Here is a 24,307-nt window from a genome sequence, read left to right as displayed (position 1 = left end):
AGACAGCATCTCCGTAGCTCTGAGAAAACTGCTCCAAGGAGGCAGGGGGGGACGTCTGGCTATATATAAAAGTTGGCTACGATGGGAGCAGGCAGTCTGAACATCAAATATCAAGTTAAGGAATTTAGCATTCTATATGGAAAGATGCAGTCCTCTGGGCTCACAGAATCCATTCCTTTCATATGCTTCTCGGCTATCTGGGGCCAAATCCTGTTTCCTTGTTTACCTTGCTTCTTGAAATCAGGGTGGAAGAGATGGGAGTGGGCAGGGTGACAGCATCCACCAGATCACAGTTTGGGGAGCTCTCATTCACATTTGAAGGCCAGAAATCGCTAATGGCTATGCCATTTCTTGTTTATTAATATGGCAAGAGATATTTTCATTTCACACCTCTCAGCAGGCAGCTTCATCAACCTTGGGTGCAAAGGCTCTTGGCCACCCTGAGAGAGAACCCCCAGCTTCCCACCTTGGGGATGCACTTCTTAATCCAGCCCACTGCAGAAAGTCCCCCCAGAGTCCCTGCCACCCCTCTCAGGGTCTCACACCCCTGCCCACCACTCCTCCCAGCTAATCACACCTTCCTCACCGAGCTGGCTCCTCTAATTAAAGCCCTGTCCTAAATCAGCTGCCCCAGCAGAACCTGCTGGGCCAGAAACACACCTGTCCATTCTTTGTGGCTCTAAGCTTCCAAAAAATGTGTGCCTTTCCCAGAGCCACCCCACCCCGGCCTTCCACCCCGACTTCCTCCTTTCCAGCAGGCTTGGCAGCCCTGGGACAGAGCAGAGCTTGGTGGAGGGCAGGGTCTACAGTACTCCAGCACCGAGCCCATCATCTCCTCCACGCCGCCGCAGCCTAGAGGTTGATGAGAGCAAAAGAGAAAGGGCGAAGGCAGAGAGATACAGCAGCAGAAGGGTGTCAGAGAGAAAATGAGAGGTGTTGAGAGATGAAGAGGAAGGCAGCATTTGAAAAAGAGAGAGGGGGGAGGCAGGAGGGAGACAGCGGGACACTAGTGAGATACACAAGTGTGGGAAGAAAGAAGCCAGCGAGATGGAGGAAGAGCCAGGGAGCACAGGAGAGGCTGGGCAGAGACCTCGGGGAGGGAGCCTTTCCTGAAGGGCCAGCTCGTGGGGAGCAGCCTCAAGGCCCCACAGCGAAAAGGTTACAGAAGCCTCCAAGGGCTGGGGGAGCACTGGGGCTGGAGAAACTCTTCCCCCCAATCTCACACCAGTGGAGAGGCCACGAGAGTGCGGAAGCCACAGAGGGTTGGGAATTAAGATGGAATTAATCTGTGGCCTCTGATGTGTTACAAAAGTGGGTGGTTCCTGGCAGCAGGCAGACACTGGAATTTTCCACTCTGTGACAAACATCCCAAGACCAGCCCGGGGAAGGGCTGCCGCCCTTCTGGGCTGGGAACGCTGCCTCTGCTTGCCCTGCCCTGTACAGATGGGGCTCTTCCCTTTCCATTCCACAGACAGGCAGGTGCCACACCCCCACCCCAGTGCACCAGCTCTGGGCCAGGGAGGTGCAGGCACAGGTTCAGAAATCCAGGTCAGAAGGGAGAAGAGAGGGGAACAGCAATGAGCCACCAAGAGGAACATGCAAACGCCCCGGGCACCCAGTGGAGGGAGATGTCATCTCTGGTCTGGAGAAACAGGAAGCATCTGGAAAACTGGTGGAACTGGGGGAGTCACAAGGAGTGCAGGGACAGGTGGGCAAAGGCCCCAAGGTGGGCAATTCCGGGAGGAGAATCTGCAAATTGCCACCTAAGTCTCATTCTGTGCAAAAGGGTAGGTTGGAGTGATTGTGGAAAGCCCTAAATGCTGTGCATGCTAAGATGCTTTACTTTATTCTGTCGGAAAGGAGGGGTCATATGTGATTTCAACCAGAGAGGTGCAAGAATGGGGCTGTGCTCAGAATCTGAGGATTCCTAGGACTTCCCTGGTGGTACTGTTGTAGCCACACTTCCAGGAAACAAACTCAATCAGAAAGACAATGCAGATAGTGGAGTGCACTTTATTACACCGGAGGGCCCAAGGCAGAGTCTCTCTTAGCCAAGGACTGCTGATCAGTCTTTGTAAAAACCTTGTATACCCTAAGTGTATAAGGTTCACTGAAACTAGTCTGAACAAAGGAAAAAGAAAGATACAATCAAAGTTAACCCTGATTCATATGCCTTAAGCCTAGGTAGTTAACAAGACAATTATCAATAGGCTTGTGGTCATACCCCAATAAGCATAATAGAATGTATGATTCTATTCGGTTACACAGATAATTAGGGTATTCTTTTAGGCGATGGAGAGCCCTGGGGCTCTTCTTTCCGGGGGCCTGGTTTTCCAGTTGGTATGTTGTTTCCATAGATACTGGGCATATAGCTCAAAGTCCACAGTCTGGCCCAAGATGGAGTCCTGCTTTCAAGATAGAACCTGTTCTGCTTCCTCCTTCAGTACAGGGATTAAGACTCTGTAATCCCAGTGCAAGGGGCCCAGATTCAATCCCTGGTCAGGCAACTAGATCCCACATGCTGTAACCAAAGATTCTGCATGATGCAGCTAAGACCTGGCACAGCCAAACAAATAATCTCATCCCTTAAAGAAAGATCAACAAAGTTAAAAAAAAAAAAAAGAAGAAGAAGAATCTGAGGGTTCCTCTTTTATTTAACTCACTGAATGAACTTAAGTCATCTGCCCTCTTTGGTTTCAGTTTTCTGGAAAATAGGCTTAAATCGAATTAGTATCCCAGAATCAGATAAAAGTTTTTGTGGCTTTTTTTTTTTTCTTTCTGAGCTTACAGTTGTGGAAAACAACTAACAGATGGGCTTAGAGGCCCTCCAGCCCTGAAAGTCCAGGGTCGTGAAGCCACTGTGTCCTTCCCGTACCAAGGGCTCCTTCACCTGTGCCCGACTTGTGGGGCTCCTCCCTGCTCTCACCAGCCTTTGCCAACTCCCCAGGAGGCTGAGACTGATGCCCACAAGGGTGTATCCCTCCTGCCAGAGTCAAACAGCAGTAACAGATTGCAACCACCACAACAGCAGCAACAAGAATACCATGATACAACCACTCAACTTTGGCAGGATCACATTATATCCAACCACGAGTCATAGGACTCTAAATTCACTTAGTCCTCACAGCTAACCTCTGAGGAGGGATGTTAGTATGAACTCCACTTTTTTTTTTTTTTTGGCCACCCCTCATGGTTTGCAGGATCTTAGTTCCCTCACCAGGGATCAAACCTGGGCCCCAGTAGTGAGAGCTAAACATCAGACTACCAGGGAGTTCTCTGAATCCCACTTTAAATAATTAAAGGGGAGCTGGAAAGAATTTCTGCACACAAAGGACTCTGAAGAGGCAACTGAGTGGAATTGGCTGCCTCAGGATTGACCTTGAAAAAGCATTTTCCTACTGAGTGCTCTGGTTTCACCTAGATTATGTGTATTTAAGACTAATAAAAGTAAATAATCTTGAAAAGACAATAATTCAGACCCTGCAATAATGCTGATTTGAGGAGGCCTTGATGAGCACTGATGGAGATGGGGGTGTCTGCAACCCACCACCACTCCCACCCCCAGGAAAGCCTGCCTGGGGCAGGGGCTGGGGAGGCTAGTGAGACCCTCAGGCCAGGAATGTGCTTTGAATCAAAGGCCAGAGACCTTTGGAGGGTGGTAAGAAAGGCAGAGAAAGCTGGAGGGCAGCTCTTTTCTTGGGATCATTTCTCATCACACATCCACCTTTTTGGCCACTCCCTGTAGGAAGGGCTCTGAAACTCACCCTGGAAGTTGTAAGAGAAGGGGAGACACACTGTGGCAAGTTGGGGAGGTTTCACCCCTAAGAAAGGACTGGGTTGACCAGAGCTTCTGGTCCAGTGACTCCCATCCCAAGGGGGTCTCCTCCTAGAGCAGCCTTCCCTCTCCCCCTGGCTCTGTAAATCAGAAAGGGGCATTGAGACCCCCCAGGCCTACTTGACTCTCTAGATAAACAATTCCTTCCCCTGCTTCTGTGCCCAGGTGGCCTGAGGATAAAGTGAATCCAGTGAGATTGGGGGACAGTCTTTGAAAAACATGAACAGCTGTGAAAATGCAAGGTTGAACCTGCTTTGTTCTAAAAGCTGTGAAACACTCTAAAAGCAAAGACTCGTGTGAATACCAAAGGAGGGCGTGGGGAGTCCGTGTTTCTCCCCTTCTTCCTCCTTTCCTTGTTTCCAGATCAGGAAAAACTAACCACTAGCAGGGATTTTCCAGTTCCTGTGCTTCTAGTAAAGAGCAGTCAGTGTTTCCCCCACCTGAAAGGATGAGGCTTCACTTGGGGCAGGAGGAGCCCAGGGAGGGAGGCTGCAGAGCCCCCAAGCTCTGAGTCCCCACTCAGCTTGATGCCTAGCGGACCCAACCAGGGAAGGACAGAGAGCAGTGCTGTGTGGACACAGCCTCTGCCCTCAGGGAGCTCTGGGAGGATGGGGACACAGGACTCTGGAGACACAATAACCACTGCAGTTGAGCAAATAACCACTGCAGTTGAGCAACCAGAGCAGCTCTGAGTCTCAGACTGGGAGGCAACAGAACAGAGAGAATGCTGGTGGGATGAGGTATCATCCAGCAAGTCTTCCCCAAAAGGGGGATGATAAGCACATTGGAAAGGGGAGCAAGGACTTGGTCCACTCATTCATTTACTCATCCATTTCTCCAATAAATACTTGTAGCACCTTCCCTGAGAGCTCAGTTGGTAAAGAATCCACCTGCAATGCAGGAGACCCCGGTTCGATCCCTGGGTTGGGAAGATCCCCTGGAGAAGGGAAAGGCTACTCACTCCAATATTCTGGCCTGGAGAATTCCATGAACTGTGTAGTTCTTGGGGTCACTAAGAGCAGGACATGACTGAGTGACTTTCACTTTTCAGACACTGCTGAAGAACTGAGGACACAGACGCAAATGAAACTGGACAAACTCACAACCCAGTGGAGAGAATTTCTATAAACAATCACTGCCCTGAAATAAGGGCTGCATCCGAATATGGACAAGGTCGTGTGTGAACAGAGAGGAGGGGCTGGGATGTTGACCTGGGTCATGTGTGAGGCTGGGAGCTGCCAGGCAGACGGTGAGCGAGGAAAGGAACAGGCCGAGCTGACTCCATCTTGAAAAAACAGGAACCTCCATCTTGCATTTTCAGTGAGCTTTGGACTATGTGCCTGGTAGCCATGGGGCTAACATACCTATGGCCGAACTGGCCTCCTGGACTGATAAACACCAGATTCCATACCAAGATTTCCCGTCACCAAAAAGAATGTAGTAATCCCCTGTGTAGTCAATCACCTTAATCTTTATGGAATCCATTGGTGTAGGCTTTAATGCATAACCAGCTGACCCTTCTGATGGTGAATCATGGCTGTAACCTGATTGTATCTCCCTTTAACAGTTTACAGGCTAGGTTTAAGGAATCTGGGGGTGTGGACATGAGTAGTAGACTTAAGGTATATAAGGTTTTCACAAAAGTCGGTCAGCATCCTTGGCTAAGAGGAGACTTTGCCTTGGGCCGGCTGGTGTAATGAAACTGCACTCCACTATCTGCATTGTCATTCTGAGTGAGTTTGTTTCCCGGAATGCATGGCTACAACATCGGCAGGGGAAGGCACACCAGGAGAGGGGTGTGTACGAAGGGACAAGAAGGCTCACCTGGGTGAGGAGGTGGGTGCTGGGGAGAGGAAGGTGAGGAGGGAAGGAGGCTGGGTGCAGACTCAGAAGGCCGGAATGCCCCACTATGGAGTTTGATCATATGGAACTGATCCTACTAGTTAGGAAATGATCATACTAACCTGAAGCAGAAGAAACAGGATGGGGCTGGCAGGGAGGGGTTGCAGGTATTGAGCCAGGATGGAAGGTGAAGAAGGGGAGGCTCAGAAGCCAGGGTTGGGGAGGGGGTGGTATTGGAAGGAACTGGGGTTCCCTCATTGTCTGAAATGAGGCCAAGTCTTAATGATGTTGTACAAAGCCCGTCCAGGAGACAGAATATCGGTCACATCGCTGTGCCCCACCAACAGGTAGTTGGGGACCAGATACCCCTTGACCACGGAACAGTGGATCAGGCTCTGAGCTGCCTCCAGCGCTGCAGCATTCGGTGGTTTTTCTGCAAAACACATTTAGCCAAGCAATCACTAGGGTCTCAAGGTTACTTGCTTTGGGCAGGGACAAGCACCTAGCCCAGTCTCCCTCTATCCCCGTCAACACCATAGCCAACAAATTCCTGTAAGTTTCTGCAGCCAGGCACATTGGGAAAGCAAGGTCATTGTGCCCCCTGATTCTGCCTTCTAGCAAGTTCAAAACCTCTCTGAAAAATAACTGCAGCTCAACACACCACTTCTCAACAGTCACCACAGGGCAGACATGGCAGCACCAGACCGTTCATTGCTTGTCCATAAGAGATAGTGGTGCTCCCCAATGCTGTTGCCATGGCTACCAAGGAAGAAGCTACATTTGCCACCAGTGCTATGAAAACACCAAAGTTTGCAAAAGATTTTTTTTTCTCTCTTGCTCCATGCTTGCATTGGGCATGGCTCTAAAGACAGATAGAACCGGGTATTGGTACAGGTGAGTTTGGAGGAAATGTTCTGCCTGAGAAGGACTCCTGAGGACCTGCCTCTTGCACTGAGAGTCCCACTGACGCTGTCGGGCACCACAATGCATCTTATCCCCATTGCTTCCCAGATATTTCACATAATACTTCATCATCCAGAGTCCCTCTGCTCCATGTTAACCCCTTACCTACAAAGTTGCCTATGAAGGCAATTCCTAGGCCAATATCATTGTATCCATATGTGTGTGAGCCTTCGGTATGCCAGCCAACTCCTTCATACACACCACCATCCTGGCCCACCAGGAAGCTAAGGTCAGGAAAAGGAAAAGCAGAAAATTACTCTGGAGAGAACTGGCTTCATTCACTCCTTGAATCATCAATTCATCCTTTCATCCACTTACTATTATTACTATTACCATTACTATACTCTTACCGTGTGTGCCAATGTGAACAGAGACAAAAAGGCAAAAGAAAAAAAAAAAAAAAAAGTCCCTGAACCTAAGAAATGAAGACAGACAGTGTCAAGCAATGATGAGAGCAGCATCAGTCCACTGCCACATGGTTACACTAGTAATGAAAACTGATTTGTATTCTGATCCTGTTGGCCACTAATTTCTTGACATTTTCTCTTCCCTGGTTCTCCTCCCCTGGGACTCTGGTCTCACCCCTTCTCTCTTCTCACTCAACATATTCTCCCTGGACAACCATCCAGTCTGATAACTCCAACTGTTGTTGTTTTTTAGTCGCTTAAGTCATGTCCAACAATTTTGCCCGCTTTTGACTCATATCCACTCATGGCCTGTAGTCCCCCAGGCTCCTCTGTCCCTGGGATTCCCCAGCCAAGAATACTGGAGTAGGTTTCCGTTTCCTTCTCCAGGGGATCTTCCCAACTCAGGGACTGAACCCGCGTCTCCTGTGTCTCCTGCTTGGCTGGCAGGTTCTTTACCACTGAGCCAGCTGGGAACCCATAGCTCAATTACAAGCTCTAAAAGCCAACATGTCCAAACAAACCCATCTTCTTCCACAATTTCCTCAGCCAGAAAATTGGGCATCAGACTGAATGCCTCACTCTCCCTCTCCGAGCCCCATCCAATCAACATTCATGGCTTGTCAACTATTTCTCCTGTTTTAAATTTCTCCACTTACCTCTATGCCAACAGCTGGTATGCTGTTCCAGGTCACCATCACCTGTTCTCTGAATTACTGCAAAAGCTGTCTGCCCAGAGTTTTACCTCCTGGCAATCCATGCTTAAAACAGCCCCCAGAGTGGTTTTGCTAAATACAGATACCATCATAGGGCATGGATTTCCAGTTGCCTTTCAAGTAGAGTCAGCCTGTCAGGACCAATGCCCAGGCCCCTGTGCTGTGGCTCCTGTCAGCCTCTCCAGCCTTCCCTCTCGCCAGTCCCCTCTTTGTAGTCTGTTTTAGGTAGGAGTTAAGCTTCTTTGTTGGAGAAGGCAATGGCACCCCACTCCAGCACTCTTGCCTGGAAAACCCGATGGACGGAGGAGCCTGGTAGGCTGCAGTCCATGGGGTCGCTAAGAGTCGGACACGACTGAGTGACTTCACTTTCACTTTTCACTTTCATGCATTGGAGGAGGAAATGGCAACCCACTCTCTGGAGAATCCCAGGGACTTCGGGGCCTGGTGGGCTGCCATCTATGGGGTCGCACAGAGTAGGATACGACTGAAGTGACTTAGCAGCAGCAGCATCAAGCTTCTTTGTGGGCATCCCAGGTGGTGCTAATGGTAAAGAACACGCCTGTCAATGCAAGAGGTATAAGAGACACGGGTTTGATCCCTGGATCAGGAAGATCCCCTAGAGGAGGCCATGGCAACCCACTCCAGAATTCTTGCCCGGAGAATCCCACGGACACAGGAGCCTGGTAGGCTACAGTCCATAGAGTCTCAAAGAGTCAGACATGACTGGAGCAACTTAGCACACAAGCTTCTTTCATTTGTGCTCTGTCTGGACTCCAGGCCCTTGTATATGCTGCTCCCTCTTGCCTGGAACACTCCGTATCCTTCTTTGCCTGACTGACCCCCACTCTGTACCCATGTCCCAGGGTGGATGCCTCTCCCTGCTGAAGCCCTGCTGTGATACCGTTCAGTCCTCCAAAGTCTTGCTAGAGGTCCATCCTGGGCACATTCTGTTACTCATGCATCCCAGTGCCAACACTCACAATGTCATGATCTGTTTATCCTCTCTCCTCCACAAGGGAAGGAGCCAATTCACCTCGCTGAGCACCAAGCACATAGCGTGCGTACATGCTCAGTTGCTTCAGTTCTGTCTGACTCTTTGAGAACCCATGGACTGTAGCCCACCAGTCTCCTCTATCCATGGGTTTTTTCAGGCAGGAATACTGGAGTGGGCTGCCATTTCCTTCTCCAGGGATTGTACCTGCATCTCCTGCATTGCAGGCAGATTCTTTATTGCTGAGCCACCAGGGATACCCCAATAAATATTGGTGAAAAAGTAAGAAATGATGAATGGGAGGGCCCTTTGTCCATTCTGAGCACAGTTGGTGCCAGAGCAACAGATGCTGTATCCTGAGGCTGCAGTGGGAGTGAGCATCATAACAGGCTTCCAAAGTCAAGGGATGGGAATCAAGCCAGTCCCCAAAGGATGAATGTGAAAGGAAACTAACATTCCCTCAGATCCTGGCATTTTCCATTTGGAATTTCCACATTTAATTTTTTATTAACTAAGCTTAATAACCATAGCAAGGCTGTGGAAAACCCTGTAAAATGCAGCCATAGTTTTCTCCTATTTACAAAGGCTGTTTTTAAAATGGGAGTTCAGAGGAGAAAGGCAGCCATCCCAGAATGAGACATGTGCTTACTCAGTCATGTCCAACTCTTTGCGACCCCAAGGACTAGAGCCCACCAGGCTCCTCTGTCCATGGGGATTCTCAGGCAAGAATATTGGAGTAGGTTCCCATGCCCTCCTCCAGGGGATCTTCCCAACCCAGGGATCGAAGCCAAGTCTCCTTCATTGCAGGTGGGTTCTTTACCATCTGAGCCACCAGGACATATACAAAAGTAAACCCACCTGAGACTTCATAAAATTTGTTGTGATTAACTCACAGCTTCCCTGTAGCTCAGTGGTAAAGAATCTACCTGCCAATGCAGGAGACACAGGTTTGACCTTGATTCGGGAAGATCTCACACACTGTGGAGAAACTAAGCCCATGAGCCATAACCATTGAGCCTGTGCTCCACAACAAGACAAGCCACCACAAAGAGAAGCCTGCATCGCAACTAGAGAATAGGCACCCCCTGCTCCCCACAACTAGAGAAAACCAGCACAGCAAGGAAGACCCAGAAAGTGAAGTCACATAGTCATGTCCAACTCTTTGCGACCCCATGGACTGTAGCCTACCAGGCTCCTCAGTCCATGGAATTTTCCAGGCAAGAGTACTGGAGTGGGTTGCCATTTCCTTCTCCAGGGGATCTTCCCAACCCAGGGCTCTAACCCGGGTCTCCTGCACTGCAGGCAGACGCTTTACCATCTGAGCCACCAGGGAAGCCCATGAAGACCCAGACCAGCCAGTAAATGAATAAATAAATTTTTTTAAATTTATTCTTTTATAGGTTATCACTGAATCACTTTGCTGTATACCTGAAACTAACACAACATTGTAAATCAACTAGATGCCAATAAAATTAAAATTAGTACTAATAATTAAAAGTTATCAGACTTTTATCTAACCCTAAACTTCTTCAAGAAAATTCCAAGGGAATGCCTAAGAAGCTTCCCACTGTTCTACTAGCTTACTGTGTTTCTTAATTATAGACTTGGCATTAAAGGAACCGAAAGAGAACATTTTTTTTTCACTTTGTATTATCAAACAGATAAGGTATTGTTGCCCTACTGCAGAGAGGAGGCAAAAGAAGTCCAGAGAAGTTAAAGTTTCCTGTGTCTATAAATGGAGTAAGCAATACCAGAGGTATTGCAGGATTCTAACATCAGAGAGAGCAAGTTTGGGGTTTGGCTCAAGGGCAGCAGGGGGTGAACAGGGTCTGGGTTTCTGGCTGGTTGGAAGGGATTACATTTAAAAGGCATGGTCCATTGACAGCCTCCTATAAGTGTCTCGAGCTCTTGGTTTATCACTATTGTTTTAACATCTTCCTTTCAGAGTCTTCCCAACCACTCATGGAGAACATGCCCAGGGGAGATAACTAAACCTTGGCTAGGCTCTGAAGAATGCTCAGGCCAGAATCCTGCACAAATAAAAAGATGATGTCTAATGTAAAGCGCCTGGCACAAAGGAAGAGCTTGGTAAACACCGGCTCCCTCCCCAGGCCTTCCTTCCAATAGCCCTGAAGAAAAGGAGGGTCACGTGTGTACCAGTCGCACTTACTGATATCCGATGTCACAGAAGTCCTTTGCGTCAATGTGGTAAGATTGTATATCTCGGACGCGGATCCGACAGTCCATGGATACATTGCAGGTTGCCCCAGCGGTGTGGATGATGACAACATATTTGGCTGGGAGGCTCATTGTAGGGCAGTGTGTCTGTCTGGCTTCCCAAGCTGACCTTGTGATGATGTTGGGGCAAGCTGTGGTGAGGGGAAAAAACAATGAGATGCGAATTTGCCTGTTCCCACATGTGGACAATCTCACAACTGCAGGCTGGTAACTCCTCAGAATCCCCAACCTGTGTTAGTGGCACCCACTAACACAGCCTAACATGTGAGATTTTGTGGGATTCTGGGAAAGTCTAGATAGGGATTGTCTGGGTCAGGCAGCTGGAGCCAAGGGACAGAGGCAAAAGTCAGGTTCTGATAACAACTATGGAAATCAGCATGTGAGCAGAAGGGAAAAGACTACTGATATCTACATGCTTGAATATGCACTGCAGATAAATGCAGATATGTGTACTTATAAGACAAGACCAGTGTGCAGAAATCAGCTGACTTTCTGAACTGATCACATGCATATGGTAATTTAAAATCTCTAAAGAATTCTACACATGTAAAACTGTTATTAATGAAGACAACACCAGTCTGAAAGCAAGACAAATTTTAAAGATTTGCAACTTGAAAAGCTTAATGAAAAACATTCTTGAGTCCTAGGCAAGACCCACTCTAGCAGAGAGTGTTAAACTATTGAAAGTGCTTATAATTGTACTGGGTTTAGGTTGCTGCTTGTCTTTCCAAAATAGTGCATGATTTTTATTATCCGACTTCTTGGACTATTCACACTCATGGCAGTGTAATCTGTGAACCCAAGTTTTTCTCTGTGTTGTGGTCATGTGGAAGGTTGGCTTGTTTTGCTTTTAGAAGGAGGTGTGTGTGAGCGAGGGAGAGTATGAGACAGAGATTGTGTGTGTATGTGTATTCATGTAATATACACAAATATATATATTTTACCCCACTCCATTTCCATGCTTTATTCTTCTCCATAACCCTGATGTTACATCTAACATCATATACCTTTTACTTATTGATTCTTCATTTTCTATCTTTCTCTACTTAAATGTGCAGTTTCATCAGTTTTGTTCACAGCTGCACCCTCAGTACCTAGAAGAATGCCTGGTATTCAGTAAACATTCGTTGAGTGAAAACATGTGTACATATATATTTATGTCAAGAATGGTTCCATGGCTATATGGTTCCAGTGGAAAGGAGAGGCCAGAAAGGTGCCCTCTTAGAATTTTCCAGATCTCAGCAAGAGATGTTCTTGGTCTGAGAAACCAATGAATATCAATAAGAAAAGGCATTCCCTACTGTTGTTGGGTGGTAACTGGGAGGAGGATGAGGCAGAACGGAGAGGCTTTACCTTTCCTGGGCATCAGTGGCTGATGAGGGACCAGGCAGCTCTCTGCTTTCAAGAGAAGTGGCTGAATATACCTGGGGGATAGGTGACCATTTTTTATGGCATAGAAGATCAGGTCCTCTGCGGCTGATAAGGCAGTGGGGCTGGGACTGCTGCCTGAGAGAGGACGACATGGAGCACAAAACTATTAGCAGAAAGTTCCAACCTGGTCTAGATGTAGAGGGAGGATAAGTTGACCCCTTGAGCCTAAATGACTGATGGATGAGAAGAGAAAAAACCAGTCCAGTAGCCAGGACAAAGAGGCTAAGAGACAAAGAAGTACTTACACACAGCTCTTAGAAACCAAGTTGGTGACTTCTTCCAAGTGCCTTATTTATCCACTCTGTCACTATGTGGAGTCACTCGGAGACAGTGAAAACTACATGTAGGAGGCCCACCTGACCAAGTCAGGAATGCCCTCGCTTGGGGGAAAAGGTGACTGTATTTATTTAATAGCTTCCACAATCAGACATGAGGCCAAGTGCTCTTCACATCCATTAACTCATGTAATCCTCACAGAAAACCTCTGATATAAATGCTATTACTAGCCCTACTACTTGGAAGATGAGGATCCTGGCAGATGCCAGTTAGTTGTTGTTGGCTCCTTTTTTTTTTAATTGATTTGTTTTAATTAGAGGCTAATTACAATATTGTAGTGGCTTTTGCCATACATTAACATGAATCAGCCATGGCCTACTCTGTGCTCTCCTGTGCTTTGCAGAGGACTAGAAACCTGCAATGGCACCCCACTCCAGTACTCTTACCTGGAAAATCCCATGGATGGAGGAGCCTGGTAGGCTGCAGTCCATGGGATTGCTAAGAGTCAGACACGACTGAGCGACTTCACTTTCACTTTTCACTTTCAGGCATTGGAGAAGGAAATGGCAACCCACTCCAGTATTCTTGCCTGGAGAATCCCAGGGACAGGGGAGCCTAGTAGGCTGCCATCTATGGGGTCGCACAGAGTCGGACACGACTGAAGTGACTTAGCAGCAGCAGCAGCAGCAGCAGAAACCTGCAAACTACATTTCCCAGACTTCCTTGCTTGCTGGCCACTGGTTGGGCTCTACCAATGGGAGACACTGGAGGCAGAGAGAAGCCATGTTTTTCTGCCTCTGCCAGTTCCTAATTATCAACTTCAAGGCTTCCCTGATAGCTCAGTTGGTAAAGAATCCGCCTGCAATGCAGGAGACCCTGGCTCAATTCCTGGGTCGAGAAGATCCCCTGGAGAAAGGAAGTATTCTGGCCTGGAGACAAAGAGCCGGAGATGACTGAGCGACTTCCACTTTTTTCAGACTCTCAAAGTGATGGCAGTAACTATGAGCTCAAGCAGTATCAGTGGTGGCTTCAGCAGCCTCATGGGAGTACAGACCAGAGAGGAGAAAGAGAACTCCAAAAATGCCCCATCATAGAATCCAAGGGAGAAAAGAACTTCAAGAGAGGGGCCATCATCAGAGAGAACAACATGATGTAGGCTGAAAAGACAAGAGTCGGTGATGGAAGACAGTGTAGACAACTCTTGGTAGAGGGCCAGAGGGGTGACCATTACCTAGATTATTCCCAAAGAATGCGAGGCCCAGGGAGATGTTGTTGTAGCCCTGGGTGTGCATGCCTTGGATGTTCCAGCCAACACCTTCATACACCCTGCCATCGTTCCCAACCAGGAAGCTGCCAGGCAAGGAAACATGATTAAATGGAAAATTTCTGTAACAGAAAACTTCTCACCCCTCGTCAGAATGCAAAAAGTTCTAGAGGCTCATATGTTACAGTGACCTAACAGTGAGACCGAGTGGAATAATGCATTTTAAACTTCCAAGAGATGCAGGAATATGTCTTTAATTTTCTTGTGACTTAGTTTACCTGTGTTTCCCAGAATCTCAATTTAAAAAGACTCATTTGGTTCAAAGTAGAATTTCAATGTGTGACTCTCAAGAACCTGAGAACTTTAGTTCAACATTTTTCAAGGGCATGAGAATCCATTCATCATGTTTTTAAATTATAGGACCAAGCACTTGTACATTGAAAACAGTTGACCAGAATTTAGGGATTCCTTTAAGTTAACGTTTTCTTCAGTTTCTCCTTAGGAATCCCTAAGCTCTTTTTTATCGCAGAAATTTGGTTAGGATGTTCCTTTTCCCAGTTTAGTTTTTGAGGCCAAAGTATTTTTTTTTTCCTTCTACCTCCTCTTCTCTTTATAACTTTCTTGTCTTCCACATTCCAGTTGCAGTCTTAAAAACTTTATTTTCACAACTCTTACGTGTTCAGCTTTTAACAGGTCATGAATTTCCACAGCAAACTGAGCACAGAAAGAACATTTCCCCGAAGTCACCAAAGACCCCGAATGGAGTGGAACAGACCTCCTAGCCTGCAGTGACATCGGCCTGAGAACCAGGTGGGGGCCTCACTGTGTCCACCGTGTCCCTGGCTTTGCCACAGTACTTTCAGCTACTAAGGTACTCTGTCCCTGCAGCCTTTGGTCAGCCCAAAGTGAATAGTCCCTATGGCTACAGCAACTGCATTGTACAAACTAGAGACTGCTGCACTGTCACCCCAGAAACCTGGCTACGAGATGCAGTGGCTGAAGCAGGCAACCCAGCAGTGCCACACCGGCAGAGTTGTGGGGGCACTCGTGGTAGGCTCAGCAGCTGAGCTGTAGTGAACACGGCACCCACAGAGGGCAGACGGGAAGACTCCAACCCTGGCCCTCGGGGGCTCTGGTGACCACATTGGGGGCTTCCAGCTGCTCTTACTTATTTGCAATCTCAATAAATCAAGGATAGGATGTGGGTTACCCTTTCCAAAGTGGATAATTCAGAAAGCATTTATACTTGTCCTTAGAATTCAGGCAAGAAGAGAAGGGGATGATAGAAGATGAGATGGTTGGATGGCATCACCAACTCAATGGACATGGGTTTGGGTGGACTCCAGGAGTTGGTGATGGACAGGGAGGCCTGGCGTGCTGGGGTTCATGGGGTCGCAAAGAGTCAGACATGACTGAGCAACTGAACTGAACTGAACTTAGAATCAGGGAGGAGAGCACCATTCCCTCTCTCTCTCTCCTTCTATAAAGAAAAAGGGGAAAAGAGGAGGTTGTGGGCATCCACTCCACTGATAATCCTCAGAGAGCATACTCAGTACACAACACAAGCCTCTCCTCGCCTCACACACTTGCAGGCCCTCCTCCCTGCATCCCCAGTGGTACGTCTCCTGTGGGATCCCAGTCTCACTGTGAGGGGGCCCTTCAGGGTACCTGGTGGAGAAAGCCCTGTCTGTGAGCAGAAGTGGAACAAGGCAGGACTAGCAGGCAGCCTGGGAAGAGTTCTGAGTTCATACTCCTTCTCTGAGTGACTTTCAGCAAATTCTCTGACTTCTCCAGACAGCATCCTCCTATGACACAGGGGTGGTAAATATTTCTCCAGCCCATTCCTCAGTGTGGCAGGGAAAGCCTACTTGAGTAATACTTGTAAAGACCTTCGTAAATTGAAATGTTCTTCGAGCGTCAAGAGGGAGACTGTACTTATCACACAACCTCCCTCGCTTCTTTCCTGGAACTCCTAGCGGCCAAGACCACATCTGAATATGTGGCTCACGGCGGTCCTCCTCATGACCCCTGGGAGACTTGGATTCTGTTTATATTAGCATTTTTTATTCATTAGAAAAGCAACATGAATGGGAAATTAAGAAATGCAGAGAAGGGGGAACAGGAGACCCCTCAAAGGGAGAACTCTAACGTGGGCTCCAGGGACCCCCCCAGCCTCTTACTTGTAGGCCACATCACACCAGCCTTTGGTGTAGACGGAACGGGACTGCAGGCCCCTCAGCTTTTGACTGCACGCGTTTTGCTCCTCACATTCCATCCCTGTGATCTGGTCCGTGATGACATAGGCCACGGGCCGGGTCAGCTGGGCCCTGCAGGTCAGGGATCTCGCTCCCCACTCCTTGCGGGAGACAATGGTGGGCACACCTGGGGGGAGGGGAGAGGGGAAATAGGCTGGCATGCTGAGGCCCTGCCATGCCCTCCATAGGCTGTCCAGGCCATCCTGAATCCTCTGTGATGGGAGAGGCCCCAGAAGGAGGCCTGCACCACCTCAGCCTCCCCTTCCCTTCTCCATCTCTTGTTTGAAAGTGAAAGTAAAAGTGTTAGTTACTCAGTCCTGTCCAGCTCTTTGCGACCCATGGACTGTAGACCACCAGGCTCCTGAGGAAAGTTCTGCCACTCTCCTCAAACCAGCAGCTCCCCAGCCAGAGCCTGCAGGAAGCCCCATGAACACTGGGGTGGGGGCTTCCCTCTTCCAGATGAACATGCACTGTGGGCAAGGCTGTGAGAGCCCCACCCAGGACCCCAGGACCCCCGAGGGCGCCCTCAGTATCCTTACTTGGGAGCTCCCGGGAACTGCCTGAGCGAAGTGGTATCTCTACCCTGAGAGCTAGAGACTGGGATCCTTGTCTTTTTTCCCTGGCTTTCCTCCCCCTTCTGGAACTCACCTTTGCCCAAGGACTCAGGACAATCCATGGGAGGAGTTGTGGTTCTACCCTACCCCATCCACCCCACCCAGCCATAGTGATGTTCTAAGAAACACTTCTGTCTCCCTAAAAAGCCCCAGGCAGCCCCTCCAAATGCCTCACCATTGCGACCTGTGTGAATGAGCTGTGAGATGCCAACAAACAGGTCCAGAAGCTCCTGTGACAGCCCCCTGGCTTGGGTCTCATTCCAGGACAACTCCAGGGAATCCCCTGCAAAGGAACACTGCACTTGGTGCTGGTCCTTGGAAAATACCTGGACCAGCTCAGAAGCACAGGCTCCATGTTCCTCCTGTGACCCCACAGCCCACAGCCTCTCGGTCTCCCCAGATAACTTCCCACCTGACCCACCTGACTTCCTCTAGGAGACAAGAAAGAGGAAAACCACAGATGCATCTGGCCTCATCCTGCCTCTCACATCTGCCCCAGTGAGGCCTTTCCCCCCTCCCACCCTCCCCAGCCTCCCCAAGCCTCCCTTCATTTCCAGTTCAATGCAGTCTCTCTTGTCTTCTCAGCTGGCCAGCTCATTCCCAGTTCACCTGTATATGTATTAATAGACCAGAGGGTCACATACCAAGATGGTCATCTTGGTATGTATTCATATGTTAAGCACCTAGTGATCCAGGCAAGGTTCTTGAAATACAGAAATTTAAAGATCATTGTGACTGCCCTACCAACTTAATTTTTTTTTAAGATAGGATTAATGGAGGATTAATCACCACAAATGGGCTTCCCAGATGGCTCAGTGAATAAAGAATTCCCCTGCAATCCAGGAGCCTCAGGTTCGATCCCTGGGTCTGGAAGATCCCTGGAGGAGGGCACGGCAACCCCCTCCAGTATTCTTGCCTGGAGAATCCCATGGACAGAGGAGCCTGGTAGGCTACAGTCCATGGGGCAGCAAAGAGTCAGAGCATAACTGAAGCGACTGAGTGCGCGCGCACACACACACACACACACACACACACACAATCATCACAAACATGCCTCATTCCCCTCTGTCTGTTCAGTACCAGAGGTCATGAGGGCACTGTCACTGGGACAACAGTGTCGCCCACAGACCAGTCTGTAGTTAATAAAGCATGTTCAAGGGCTCCATCACATATGTGGCTTAAAAAATCTTTGTGAAATAAACAAAGCAAATTAACTACTCCCTCTATACAAATGAGAAACTGAGGCTCAGAGAGGTTATTTGTCTAAAATGCTATGGGTTTTAAGCTGTGGACTTGGATTCCAAGCCAGGCTGTCTGACCCCAGACCCATGTTCATAACCACTGGACTCTGCATCCACCCCCAAATTGTCAGATGACCAAGAGCAAGTCACTGCCACAATGGGGCCTGTTGCCCTGTCTACAAGACTAAGTTGTTAAGGGTCTCCATCATGGTTCTGAGATTCTGTCCTTCTGTGAAATCATCAGGAGCAAATGCCTGACCATTACGCTGATACCAAGCTGTACCGGGCAGGCTGGAGAGGCTGCTGAGGACTGGAGCCCGTCTCAGCTGGGGTGGGGGCACCTGAGCTGGGCTCCGATAGGGAACACAGCTGATGGGGAGGACTTACCCTGGAGAGGATAGTTTACAAACAAAATCAGGCTGGAGCTGATGCCAAAAGCACTTGTGACCTAGTAAAAGAAAACTCACCCCAGGCTGCGAGATCCAAAGCAGACAAGACAAGAAACCATAGCAGCATCCTCATAAGGTCCTAGGTCACCAACAGGGAGAGTATGGATCACAGCCCTGGGAGAGACACCGATAGTCAGACTAATCATCCTCACCCTTCAAACAAAGCACCTACCAGTTGCATGGCCCCCGTCTGCCTCCTTGCCAAACTGAGAACCTCCTAAGGACCAGCACCTGGTGAGGCTTCTTAAGGTCCTCAGGACAAGGCTGACCCTTAGCAGTTGCTCAGCAAAGGTGAGCTAACACCTCTGTCTAGCCACCAGCCTACTATTACCCTGAGAAATCATGGTCCCTCCTAGGAGCCCGGTGCCTCATCTACAGATTTCCAGCACAGATAATAACAATTTCTAAAACTCTTGAGTAGCTATTTGAATAAACTCTGTGTGGACATTTTTACATCTTAGTGCTGCTATTTTATATTTAATTCTTATAAAATTCCCGTAAGATATTAGTAATCCTATTTTTAAATTTTTTTTAATTACGGAAGTATGATAACAGATTTACAGGAGGCTTGGAAAATACAGAACAAGGTTACATATAGTTCCACTATATATTAAATTATTTTTTAAGTAAATAAATTAAGACTTTTAGTTGGAGTTTCAATATCAAACTCTCAAAAATTAACAGACTGAATATACAGAGACAGAGAAGGCTATAATAGGCCTGAAAAGCCCTGTGAATCAATTGAACATAATTGAAATTTATACAATTTTCACACAACAGTAGGACACAAATTATATTCAAGTTCTCTTAGACTGTAAGCTAGGAGAAATACCCAGGGACATAAACAAGGTGCAAAAATTTCATGGTCTTGAAATCATATGGAGTCTGTTCTCTTATTACTGTGAAATTATCATAATCTCATTTTCACATGTGAGAACACTGAGGCTCAGAAAAAGCAAACTACAGTAGAGGCAGGGGTGGGCTTCATTCGCAAAGATTCCTGACAGACGCTCACCTAACTTCTTCTCAAGAGAAAACGATACTAATAGCAGCATTTGCCAATTACTGATCACATCCTATATTCCAAGTATTTGCTGAGGTAGTGGTGGTAGTTTAATCACTAATTCATGTCCAACTCATGACCCCATGGACTGTACAGCCTGCCAGGCTCCTCTGTCCATGGGCTTTTCCAGGCAGGAATATGGAGTGGGTTTCCATTTCCTTCTCCAGGAGGACTTCACAGTTATTCATTAAGTGACTTCACAGTTATTCATTAAGTATCTTCACAATGACTTATGAGACCTGTACTTATCATCAGGAAACTGGACTTCAGAGAGGTTAAGTCACTAGCCCAAAGTTACCCAGTTAGAAAGGGCAGATCTGTCTGATTTGAAAGCCTCTGCCTGGAATTTCTCCACAATCTACTTGAGTTTCTGATGATGGAGATTCACAACAAGGGCCCAGGAGGTTAACCTCCAGGATTATTATGTCCTTTCCATTGCAGAAATATTTTCTGCTGTGTCAGGCAGAAATGAACTGCTTGCTTAAACTCAATCCAAATAAAATATCGACTCCCAGTGATGTCAACCAAAACATCAACAGTTCTCCCAATTATCCTACTAAGAAACTGTAGAGGGAGGTTTGAGATCAAATGGGGTAGATGACTGCCCTCAAGAGATTTTATGTTATCATCAGTAATTCCCAGATGGAAAATGTTTAGAACCCCAGTGTAAAATGAGCATCCAAGAGCTTCCTGGATCAGGACAAGCAACCTCTCAGCCATTAACACCCAGGAATCCATTCATTCAAGAAAACTGTGTCCTGAAGACAAATGAGCCCTCCACAAAGGAAGGCAGTCACCTAATGTGGGAAAGTTTTGAGCTTTCCTCTTTGGTCAAACAAGAGGCATGGATTCACTTGCCCAAAATGGAAGCCCCATAGGCTGGCCTCCCAGGAAAGAAGCTGGCATCTTGCAAAACTGCCTAGACACCAGCAATCAATTCTGGTCAACAGGAGGTCTAGACTCTGGTCATTTGATCATGGTGCTTCCCCAGCCATGAATGATAATGTAGTGAATGCTGTCCCGAGCTTGTCACATCACACAGCCGAAGTAGAAAAGCTTGAGCCCAACCCCTGATCATGCCAAGGCAGGAATTTCTGGTGTCTCCCACCCCTACCTCTAATTGCAAACATGGAGCCAGCAGGACAGGCTGCAGCCACAATTCGCCCACCATGGCTCACATTGCTATGTATTCTCTGTACTTAAAATGAAGATGAAATATTAGAACAGGAGACAAGTGAGATATAATAGATAAGGATTCCAGGCTAGTCAGAAAGGAAAGAAATTGGGTAGAGGTGATCCCAGGATCCACAGCCTGGGCAAGAAAGATCCAGGCATGGTGGAACCAAACCCATTTAGAACAATTTAGGTAGAGAGTTTTCTTATTTGGAGGAAGAGTTCAAGAGTAGAGATCAGGGGAACTTTCTCCACCATGTTAACTTTGTAACCTGACAGAGTCCAATCCCTCGGATAATAGAGGGGGTTCTCAAGAAGACACACACACACACACACACTCAGAAATACCTGTGGATCCCTTGCTGTCCCAGTCCCACAGTCAAGCTGCAGCCGGCTCACCCCTCATTGGCTGGCAGGGCCTCCTTTCAGACTTGGCCTCTGGCCCTGCCCTCCTCCTTGGCCTTCACCCTCCCAGGCACTAGAGGGCACTCTCTCCCTGGGAACAGAGGATGGGCCCTAGCTTTCCAGAGAGAAGAGAAAGGCCAGGAGCCCTAACAAAAGGGGGCGGGGAGGGGGGGGTAGGAAGAGGAGGGCCAGGCTCTGCTCAGTCCACAGTCTACAGCAGGGAGAGGGAATCAGTGAGACCAGACAGGTGCTGACAGCAGGGGACCCGCCCTGTGAATAATCCCAGGTACCTCCTCCCTGGGAAAGGGTGCGGCTGCCCAAGGCTCCCCAGCTGCTTCCTCAGCCCCAGCCTCCAGGAAGCCCTGCCAGTCGGTTATCCCTTCCATGGGCTAGGTGTGTGGAATCCAGAGAGGAAGAAGACAGGGTCCCCACCCTCAAGGACCTCAAAGTCACAAGTGGAAGGCTAGGCCAGCACACCAACAACCACCCTACAAGCAGAGGCTGCACCTGACTGCTTGGAGACATGCTTTATTGGGCTTGCATATTATTTTTAGTTTTGCATTTCAATTAAGATAGACACTATTATTTTAAAATCTAGAGATTTAAAATAAAGTATTGAGGTATATAGGAGTCTTAGCTTGGGGTGCCATAAAATACCCTAGACTGAATGACTTAGACAGAAATTTATTTTCTCACAATTCTGGAGTCTAGAGTCCACAATTAAGACTCCAGCATGATCAGTTTGGGGTGAGGGCTGTCTTCCTGGCTTGGAACTGTTAGGGGGAAAACTGGTTGAAACCACCCACCCTAGCCAGGCACCATAGCAACCCATTTGCATGATTTATTTTATGACAGGAGGTCCTGGTAAGAAACACAGAACTAACAAGTCATCACCAACCAGAAGAATTTTGGAAAGGTCAAAAGGAGACGCCACGTGTCCTACCAACCTCCCAGAATCCTATTTGCTAGAATCCATCTTGGCTGAGCAATGTGTGAGCCACCAGGAAGGACCCTGAGTCAGAATAATTGGCCAGAGACAGCCTGGAAACTAATCCCATCACCATAAAACCTGAGACTGTGAGCCACATGGCAGAGCAGTCCTCCTGGCTTCCCTTACCCTCCCACTCTCTGCCCAGGCACCCCTTCCCAATAGAGTCTTTTGCTTTGTCAGCACATGTGTCTCTTCGGACAATTCATTTCCAACTGTTAGACAAGAGAGCACTCTCGGGCCCTGGGATCTTCTCACTGTGTCCTGACCTAGTCAGGGGAAAGAGAGAGCGAGAAAGCTTGCTGATGTCTTTTCTTATAAGGACCCTAATCTCTTCATGAGGGCCCCACCCTCATGATCTCATCTAGCTCTACCTCCCAAAGGTCCTATCTCCAAATACCATCACCTTGGAGGTTAAGGCTTCAACACATGAATTTTCAGGGAGACACAATTCAATCTAATTTGTTGTTCAATTGCTCAGTCGTGCCTGACTCTTTGTGACCCCATGGACTGCAGCACGCCAGGCTTCCCTGTCCTTCTCCATCTCCTGGAGCTTGCTCAAACTCACGTCCATTGAGTCAGTGATGCATTACAACCATCTTATCCTCTGTTATCCCCTTCTCCTCCTGCCTTCAATCTTTCCCAACATCAGGGTCTTTTTCAATGAGTCCGTTCTACACATCAGGTGGCCAAAGTATTGGAGTTTCAGCTTCAGCATCAGGCCTTCCAGTGAATATTCAGGACTGATTTCCTTTAGGATTGACTGGTTGAATCTCCTTGCAGTCCGAGGGACCCTCAAGAGTCTTCTCCAACACCACAGTTCAAAAGCACCAATTCTTTGGCTTTCAGCCTTCCTTATAGTCCAGCTCTCACATTCATACAGACTACTAGAAAAACCAGTCTATAGCAAAATTCAATCTATGGTAACTGGAATATGAGGAGATCCTTCTCACAATCCAGAAATCGAGAACATATATACATTGATTGATGAAACAAACATTGAGCTACCAGGGTGACCCAGTGCTCCTGACACCATATTAGGAACTGGGGATATGCCAGGGAGAGAAACACACCCTGTGTCTGCCCCATGAGGTCTATATCCTAGGGGGAAAGAGAGACACAAAGCAATCGAATGAACACATCTCTAATGATGATGGCGCTGTGCTGAAAAAGCAGGGCACTGAGCACGTTTGTGAGAAAGTGATGCTGGATTGGGACATAAAAGATGAACAGATGTCTCCCAAAACTAGAGGGGAAGAGTGAGTGCATATGAGCAGACCCTGAGGTTCACAGCTCCATGACTCTTAGAGCACAAACCACCTCCCTCCAGCCCTCTTCTTCTCGCAAGGAAGGATCTCTCCTCTTGAGGAAGGGAGGAACTTGGTGAATCCGTATGTCAGTTCCCTGGCAAGTTCTCCCCACTCCAGAGCACCTACAGATGAAACAACCATGTACTATGTGAAAGCAAGAGCTTCACCTTTAGTCTAAACAGCCCAAAGATATGTGGACATTTGATTCTTTATCTTATTATATCCACAGTGTTCTAAGTTCTTACAATGTAAGTTCCCATCCCTTCTCAACTAGCCTTGCCCAAGGTATTTCAATATCATCATTATTTGATGTGAAAGTAAAAATAGAATGTATAAATTTGGCCTCACAGTAACTAAGATCTAAGCCGAGCTTCCCCAACATTTCTGCAGTGATAGGCACACTCTGAACTGTCCATAGATCACATATGTATCTTGTATATTTCTTATCCCAGACTTGGAATCAATTATTTCTCCAAGAACCTCTGTCCTGCCATCACAAGTAATGATCACCCGACAGTATCCTTTACAAGTGTCATGTTATAAGGGTAATACTAAAGGAAACACACGTGGCTCAGGAACTGGTTAGAGTCTGACATTACTTTAAGGGCCTTTTCACCAACCACCAGGAAATTCACACTTGACATGTGAACATCTGGTGAAGTTTGGTGAAGTTTCTCTACCATTTGGTTATTCACTTGTGTTCTTTGTATAGGAAGAGCAGAATGGGGGCTTTTTTCTTTCCCCTTTTTACAGCTTTTCAAATAAATAAGTGGATTCAGGTTTTCCAAAGGTGATCGGTTAGGCATTTTGTATCATTATGAACTTATGAATTTAAATTTAATGAGCTCA

The 24,307-nt window shown here is 47.7% G+C and overlaps 1 protein-coding gene across 1 annotated transcript; it reads right to left on the bottom strand.

The window, feature by feature from the left end:
- Positions 1 to 619: 619 nt before the first annotated feature.
- Positions 620 to 17,485, bottom strand: LOC109556736 (peptidoglycan recognition protein 3-like). Its single transcript, XM_070779449.1, has 8 exons — positions 17,474 to 17,485; positions 17,005 to 17,260; positions 16,141 to 16,342; positions 13,928 to 14,046; positions 12,343 to 12,495; positions 10,922 to 11,120; positions 6,746 to 6,864; positions 620 to 6,110 (listed from the first exon to the last, which is right to left on the bottom strand). The coding sequence occupies exons 1-8, from the start codon at positions 17,483 to 17,485 to the stop codon at positions 5,932 to 5,934; spliced, it is 1,239 nt and encodes a 412-aa protein (XP_070635550.1). The 3' UTR covers positions 620 to 5,931.
- Positions 17,486 to 24,307: the final 6,822 nt, after the last annotated feature.

This window comes from Bos indicus, chromosome 3 (assembly GCF_029378745.1).
Source record: "Bos indicus isolate NIAB-ARS_2022 breed Sahiwal x Tharparkar chromosome 3, NIAB-ARS_B.indTharparkar_mat_pri_1.0, whole genome shotgun sequence".
Taxonomy (NCBI): Eukaryota; Metazoa; Chordata; class Mammalia; order Artiodactyla; family Bovidae; genus Bos; species Bos indicus.
Note: the sequence above shows the minus strand (reverse complement) of the source record. Positions and strands in the feature narration are given on the sequence as shown.